Source organism: Saccostrea echinata, unplaced genomic scaffold (genome assembly GCF_033153115.1).
Source record: "Saccostrea echinata isolate AGI-Se365-2 ecotype Australia unplaced genomic scaffold, CSIRO_AGI_Sech_v1 ptg000054l, whole genome shotgun sequence".
In the NCBI taxonomy this organism is placed as follows: Eukaryota; Metazoa; Mollusca; class Bivalvia; order Ostreida; family Ostreidae; genus Saccostrea; species Saccostrea echinata.
This window is the reverse complement of record NW_026889803.1, coordinates 45,882,394-45,890,686: the sequence shown is the minus strand read 5'-3', so window position 1 is coordinate 45,890,686 and position 8,293 is coordinate 45,882,394. Positions and strand designations below refer to the sequence as shown.

At 34.8% G+C, this 8,293-nt stretch overlaps 1 protein-coding gene across 1 annotated transcript; it reads right to left on the bottom strand.

The window, feature by feature from the left end:
- Positions 1-514: 514 nt before the first annotated feature.
- LOC133204935 (uncharacterized) lies at positions 515-5,712 on the bottom strand. The gene is made up of 7 exons (XM_061340676.1): positions 5,646-5,712; positions 5,273-5,471; positions 4,165-4,379; positions 3,803-3,941; positions 2,349-2,518; positions 1,405-1,530; positions 515-1,128 (listed from the first exon to the last, which is right to left on the bottom strand). Exons 1-7 carry the CDS (start codon positions 5,710-5,712, stop codon positions 515-517), a joined length of 1,530 nt encoding a protein of 509 aa, XP_061196660.1.
- Between the last annotated feature and the right edge of the window lie 2,581 nt (positions 5,713-8,293).

Sequence of the window (8,293 nt, the reverse complement as noted above, 5' to 3'; positions counted from 1 at the left end):
TTTATTTGATGCGCATGTGACCGGATACCGACGAGTAAAGACCAAAAAGTTTTTTTTGTGAATCGGTGAATTTTACACTATGATACGCATATCAATTCAGTTTTTGCGGGCAATTGAATTAATGATATCCTCAGATAATTAATGATACCTTAGTTATTTGAGTTCATTTTAATATGGCGCTCCATAGGTATAAGAATTGAGGTATGATATGCTAGGAATTCAAGTCTTTTTCGGATGTTACCGGGATCTTAGCTTAAGGATTACGTATTGCTGTTTAACTGCACGAAAAGTTCGAACGCAAAATAATGACACATGAACAAATGGGGTATGGATTAGCCCTTCTGTGCAACAAGACCGCAGATCTAAAGCCTTCCCCAATGAATAACATAAAAAATCAATAACTTAAAAAAAATAAGATAAATAAAATAAAATAAAAACAGGCAAAGAAACATTGTGATTCTAGTAGCAAAAATTCACACAACTTTGGGTATCATTGTTTGAGAGAACCGTAGTATTAAGCTGAAGATTCAATTTTCATGTCATTTTTCTGAGAATCGGTTGAATTTGGATTTGGGTTAGTGCTGACATCGGCTGTCTTAGCAACATCGGATATTTTAACAGCATCGGATGTCTTTGCAACACCGGATGTCTTAGCAGTTTGGTTATCGCTGACATTTTTCTCTACATCAGATGTCTTAGCAGTTTGATTAATGCTAACATTTTTCTCTACATAAGATGTCTTGGCTTTGTGGTTAATGCTGGCTTTTGTCAGTGATTTTTTGGTGGACAAAGAACTACGTGCATCTTTGTTCTTGGGTTCCAATAGTCTTTCTATTCTGATAATTTTCTTAGACACCGTGTTTACACTCTTTTTCTTCTTACAAAGTCCTTTGCAAAGTCCCCTCAGCCGAAGCGTCCGCATTCCCACACTCCATAAATCTATCACCACAATGAAGGACATGAGTCCAATGATAATGAGTATGCCGAATGATCCCATGGCTTTTGCAGACGCTCGGTTGTCATACCGCGTCCTCATTGAATATTTGGCTGTATCTTTTGCGTTGAAGGTTGGCAGGGCGTCGTACACGACACTAACTTTGGTGGTGTTAGGATTGGCTGTATTGTTACCTGTGAAAAGAAGCATAATACTTTGACTTCCTAAATTTGTTGCGTTTATCTACCTTGAAAATACGTCTTAATGAATATTATTAGCAATCGGACACCTTTTTATATGATGTAAATTTCTATAATAATTTGTTTTTCTTACAAAAGCAAGTCTTTTAAAGATTGAGCCCATTAAGTGTCGAATATAGAATTACCTTAATCAACAGAAAGCAATCAAAATTTATAAGAATTGTTCCATTTCAAATGCATTTAAATTTGAGAAAATCATCTTTTATTTACCTGTCAAGCATGCTGATGACGCCGGTGTTACGTAAACTGTCACAGTGCAGTTGCAGCCCGTGACGTTATTGTCAGAGGTTATTGGCATCGTTGAAATCGGGTTTGGAGCGGTTGTTGGCTCCGGAGCTGAAATGCAAACCCAATAAGTACATTCAGAAGAAATAAAAGTACCGAAACTCTCCAACGAAGAACCACCCTCTGCTCATTATCCCCCCCCCCCTACTTTGTGATTGTATATGATTTTTATCAAACGAGTTATGTTTTTTTTTTTATCCCAGAGCTTTTGGCGAGGGGATAGGAAACACACAAATTGGATAAAAAGAGGCCCATGCACCTCAACGTCCACCTGAGTCACATTAGCCCTGCTTATCTTGATTACAGATGTTTTTCTCCTATATAATTTTATAAAAAAAATTGTACCCCATATATTGTGGCTCCATCCTGCTTGGACCAAGATTTGAACAACTTAAATCTGCACTACCTGAAGATGCTTGCATATAGATATGATTAATCATAGTCCTTGAGGGAAAAAAATATTTTTTTCCATATATTCCATTCCAAAGCAAACTTTTTATAACTACCCTGGGGGTGGGGGTGGGGTGTCATTCAAATCTCTTGATCTGCACTTCCTGAGGTTGCTTCATATTGATATGATCACTAAGAACAATATTAATTGCAAAGAGCTCCATCATTAGAAATTTTGAATTAAGAACCTCTAATTAGATGACTTGCTAGTCATAGCCTAGAAGTAATGGATATTGCGTGTCTCTGAATAGCTGTGCTTTAATTCTCTAATCGAACCATTGTGTTTTATGATCGCCGTAATTGTTGTCCAACATGACATATTTTCACGATGACATTCTGACTACATGTACAAGTGTGTTCCTTGATGATCTAAGCACGTATATAATTTTTTTTTTAGGTCATTACAGGATATATATTACCTTGACACTGGACAATCAGGTCCTTAGAATGGTCATCGGAATCGGACGGTGTCAAACCGGTCAAACAATTAGAGAAAGATACGGCTGCCCCGGAAGCACAGTTAACCCTCTCGTACCAGACTTTGCCTGTGCCACAGGTCACACCTGCACAATTCCGAGTGCCCACAAACCTATAAAATACAAACACCAATTGTTTTGAAAGTGTAAAACCTTAGCAATGTTAGCAATCAGATCACGGACATGGTTAATCACGTGGTAAAATAACTATAAAACCAAAACTCTAGCTGTTAATGAGTAAAGTAATATAAAATCTGTTTTTGGTAGAGTAGAATCGCATGCACTGAAATTACAAGAACACCCACAGCAAAGAAAACCTAAGCAACAGATAGTAGAATACATGTATATTAAGCTATCCCTGGTAAACTTTTAAAAACCATCGATGATTCACATTGTCAAAAATACGAGGATTCCTTTGTAAATTTTCTTACTGTACATGGTGATGACATACTAAGGTTTGATCAGAATAGATTAAACATTGATTTCATATACTGAAATATAGCTTTCATGATATGACATGTAGGGACAATAACAAAAATAACGGAGTTTGCTTTATTTCATCCGTACCCTGTCCTGTTTAACTGTTTCAGGCGATTATCTTCAAAAATTAAAAAGAGACAAGCTATATCACGATAACATATTTAGTCTATATGTTTAACGAAAAGGGTAGATGTGCTGTTTGCTATTTAGCAAATCTTCTTCTGGGAAGTCTAAAGAACATCTGGCATCTTTCATGAAGCGTGTTAGCGCTTCATGATTGATATGTTGTAGTTCGTGTGACTCAAGATATATTAAAAAATAAAAATTCATATCTTATATTTACATTTTTCTTAGTACGATTTGCCACAAATTGTCTCTTTACAATATATTTTTGATGTCAAGTATTATCAAGAATGGAGACATTCATGGCCATCCATATGAGTTTACGAGAAAACGAATTCCTATTTGTAAAAAAATCTAAGGAAGAATAATGTCATATAATCGATTATGAGTTAGTTTATCTACAATTTTTTGCAGGTTTGGAAGAGACAAAATTTTGAGTGAATTTTTTTAAATACAATTATAGCTTTCTGTAATTGGCAATAATTTGACTTCAAAGGTCAAGGTCATATAAGGGTTCATGATCGTTTATATCATGGTCATATGTTAAAAAACCTAGATGGCATACCTTAAGCCACGGCTTATAACTAAATGTTATGGTCCAGTTCAGTAAAAATAATAACCTATTTTAAACTCCCAGGTCAAAAGATCAGGAAAGGTGGGATAAGACGTGATAAATTACGCTACGCATTGATGCTACCACAAACCAATATTGGTCAGTTGTGTAAAAACACGAGAAAAAGAACTTAGGGTAAAATTATATTCATTACCTTCGTCGAAATGGACATGGTTCTTACCCGTATCCCAATGCCTCACAGATTTCAATCCCCGTTCCCGAAAAGGCAGAATCTTGAAGCGTCCCCCACATATCGTTGGTGAAGATCTCTGCCCGCCCCGACATGAGGTCGCCGTCCACCAACACAACAGGTATAGTTCCTGTTATCATAATACAAAAATACATATACGATGATTTATACTCATTTAAGATGAAGGAAAACTACAATCTAAACTGAGAAAAAGATCAAATGATTCCGGTAACTCGCCATATATCTTCCAAGATATAATTACCGAACTTTCATCAATCAATAATTAAACAAAAAAGATACAAAGAGATTATGATAAGAAGCAGAATGACAGAATGAGACATCGTATAATTTACCTGGGGTGGGTACAATGTATTGGCATATATAAAGCCGGACCTTATTACAGTTGTTTGTTTTCCATTTCCATTCACTGGCTCTGTATTCATATAGACTGCATTTGTACCAGGGGATGGATCCCCACTCATTCCAATCTCCCAGAGGTTCACTGTTCAGTTCAGAAAATACATATCTCCATCCCTCCCTCACTAAGCCGGTATAGTACTCTAGGCCCCTGAAATTTTATTAATTTTGATGAAAATTAGCTGACTTAAGGAGGCTGGGGGGTCAACAAATTAACCATCAGATATAACTTATTTTTTTAGATATGATATCTTAAGCTGTCAACTATCATTTGGCAAAGAAAAAATTCATACATTTTAGTTCTAAAATTTGATCATTTTTGTATATCTTTATATGGAGCTCTCCTTCTAAAGGAGATCAATATAGTCTAAAAATGGCCACGACCACCCAGCCCTCTTAATGTGAATTGTGTGTGAGAGAGAGGGTGTGTGTGTGTGTGTGGTGGTTACCATATGCTGAGTTGAATGGCGTTTCGGAAACACAATTTCTATTTTAACACTGTTTGAAAAAAAACATGTCAAGCACAATCAATTAAGTTCTTAGAGCAGAGTTTATAAATCTTAATTGACAGTAATAGATATTAAAGAAAGATTAAAAAATGAATACTGTTATTCACATTACTTTCAGCAGTGGAATTATGATTTTTGTCAATACTGTAAACATAATTAATTTAGTAGTAACTCTATTGTAGCGCCTGTACCTCTGCATATTGTGCACTAGTTCAAGTACACACTAAAACAGTAAAACATAGTATACATACATGTAGAAACTTGACTCCAAATACTTAGCTATTTAGTTGATGAGATTCCACCAAATTTTGTGTACGCTAATTTATGTACGTTTAGAGTCTATTTCATGTTCTAATCCTGCTGTCCTTATGACAAATGTAACTAGTACAAATCCCTGTCTCACTTTTTTAGATGCAAGAACTTCTTATACATCTAAGGAAGTGAGATGGGGATTTCTATAACATTTATCACAGGAATCAGTATGACGGACATTTTCAGCAAATTAACATCATTTAAGCTCAGATGGGGAACATACGTTGACAGGAATCCAGAGTCGGCGAGGAACTTGTGGATGCCTACGTTGTAAACACTGGCCACTGTGGCTCCAGTTAGCAGGGCGCTGCATTCTTCGTCGACGGAACTGTACTTAACTTGTTTTGTCCCCAATCGGTAACACAAGTTCTTGTAGGTGGGGTGCTGTGTCCAGTTAGGAGGACAGGTGACGTCCAAGGGCGCTAACAAAAAAAAAGAAAAGAAAAGAAAAACAATTTCTTGTATTCTATGTGTGCAATTATCAATTAACAACAGTCACTTCTGTTCATATGTCGACTCGTTATATTGTATTGAACTTGAAATAAAAGACACCACAGAGTCTGCCACTCTGTTTCATATATGTATGTTTTACTGACTATAGTCGATGAGGGCCAAATAACAACTAAAATTGAATGATAAACAAGATGACTTCAGATTTTCCATCGTCAACTTTTCTTGTTTATTTAGTAATATTCCGTTATCACCTGCATATTGTGTTTACATCTCCCAACTTATTTGATACTCAAGAACATGCTCCAAGTACGATCATTTTTTTTAACCGATGCAGGCTACTGACAGATAAATTGATGTTACAGGGATTTTAACAACCATGTTTTAAGTCAGCATTTCGTAAATTCTTTGTTGGTTATAATGACTTTGTTAGAAAATATAAGCTATTGTTGGGTAGTATTTTGGCTGACGTGTTTTATACCAATTGTTAGGACTTTGTTTTTATAGTGAATTTGACTATAGAATGTTCCGTCTACCTAATCAATATGAAGGGCTTACGGTCAGGGCGTGATCGGTCAAGAGGGGATGCTTACTCCTCCTAGGTACCTGATCCTATCTCTGGATTTCCGGAAGTTTAATGCCCTTTTCACAGATTTGTATTGTTTGCATTTTTTTTAGATCGATCACTGTTCGTTATCTTCACCTATTTCATTACTTTCAGGTAAGCCTTAGTTTTTTCTTCCATCTTACAATTTCGTCGAAAAATGATTTGATGGATTCAGACTTTGGCAAGAGGCTCAAGGGCTGAAAGGTCACCTGTGTATAATTCAACATTGTGAAGGATCCACAGAGTTATAAAATAAAACAAAATAAACTGTTGGCATGATTGTAATAAGCACTGAGCCCTCTACCAAAATTGTAAAATTCATGGCCCCAGGATCAGGGTTCTGGAGTCAGGGCGGGGCTCAAGGGTCAGGGTTTCAGAAATTTTCTTCTCTGCTCCCGGTTAAGCAAACAAAGTAAGTGCATAGTTGTGCTGAGCAAATGTACCTCTTCAAAAATTCTCAATTTCTTGACCCCGGGGTTTGGGGATCTGGTGTTAGTCGGGGCTGTGTTGAATCTATAGTGAAAATGAATTATTCTTTGAAAACTTCTTCTATGCTAGTTTGACTTCTTAGCCCAAGTAATAACAAAGAAAAACAAAAAAAATCTCAATTTCATTATATTGTGAGGTTGCGTTTATAAATATGAATTCCATCCTAACAGACCCCCAAAATAATACATTTACTTCTTATATACTCACATATATTACTGTTTACACTATGATTACCCCTAAGGAAGTATGCTCCTAAGTATTTAGATTTCAAAGTGACAGGATTAATATGTTCAAAATGTGTAATATTAATCTTCATTTTTACATATACAACCTCTTTTACTAACATTAAATATACAACCTAATATAATGTTAGTAAAAGAGAGTCAAATGCTTTTTAATTTTTTTTTTTTTTTGGCTGGTGGGGTGGGGTGGGGGGGATTGCTTCTATTTTTTGAGCGGAAGGATATCAAATTAGAAATTCATGCAAATGTGATTTTCTTTATTCACTCTGGCTTTTAAACATCTTCTAAAATCAAGTACTTGTTATGTACAACTATTTTTTCCAGACCTAAGTCAAATACTAGAGACTTTAAACTTACTTGCATGTATCGAATTTAAAAATAAACCGATCGGGGTTTTATTAAACTACACAGGGCTTACATTCACCAAAAAAAAAAAAAAAAAAAAAAAAAACTCTTGAAAATTTAATTAAGGTATGTCACTCGTGACATGAGTTATATCAAGGAATTTTGATAGTATATTTTAGATAACTTCTCATATAGTCAGTGTGCAAAAGTACAAATAATTTGACCTTTTTGCGCTGTTTGGTTAATCACTTTAACCTTTATTACATTTTATCAGATGTAATCATGGCAATTAATATAATCTTAGTTTATATAAAATAGTTTAAATAATAATTAAATAATAAATACTTTTTTGAAAAAAAAAATCCTGCAAATTAAGAGCTATTCTCTGTAATGACTTGAACTTTTATATAAGAGCTGTGGCACGCATAGTCCCAGAATTTCTCCAAACTCTCTATGATAAAAGTCTTTGATACCGTAAACTCAAATCAGGCAAAAATTGGTTGCTACGTGTCATGGTTACCATAGCAACATGTCCTAAAGTTTGAAAAATGGCATTTTTCAAGATGTTCAGAGTCCCACAGTTAATGTTTGCAGCAAAGCAAACAAGTGGCAATGACTGTTTCTGAAAGTTGAAGGCCTGGTGTCTTAAATGCATGATAAACATGTTTGGTAAATCAACTATAACATACGTTACTATGGAAACAAAGTATTCGAAAGTAATAATTTTGTTTATTTAATTTTATAAAGTCATACACTTAAGAATAAAAACAATTATAGGTTGAAATGCAAGCAAACAATAGACAAGAGATCCTTTTAACATATACCAAGGACAAAATTTTATATTGCTTATAGGTTGGCAATGGTTGCCATGGTTTTAATACCACGAAGGGATTTTAAATTTACTCTCTTAGTGTTTTAATCTTATCCTATCTTTTTAAAAAGCATATTTCTATATAACTGATGATCAATTTTTAAAGGCCTTGGTGTGACCCCAATTTTCACATTTCAAAAAATTCAATTTCAATTCTTTAAATAGTGCGTTGCTATGGAAATAAGGCAAAAAAACATGCATAAAAATCTGAAAAATACTATGTTTCCTTGGATACGTACC

What these genes read in the sequence shown, in the direction of transcription:
- LOC133204935 (XM_061340676.1), bottom strand. Translation starts at nt 5,712, where the DNA reads ATGGAAAATCTGAAGTCATCTTGTTTATCATTCAATTTTAGTTGTTAT. An exon ending in TTTGGCCCTCATCGACTATA is followed by an intron (nt 5,472 to 5,645) that starts GTCAGTAAAACA and finishes TTTTTTTGTTAG; the next exon opens with CGCCCTTGGACGTCACCTGT. An exon ending in TGTGAGGCATTGGGATACGG is followed by an intron (nt 2,519 to 3,802) that starts GTAAGAACCATG and finishes TGTATTTTATAG; the next exon opens with GTTTGTGGGCACTCGGAATT.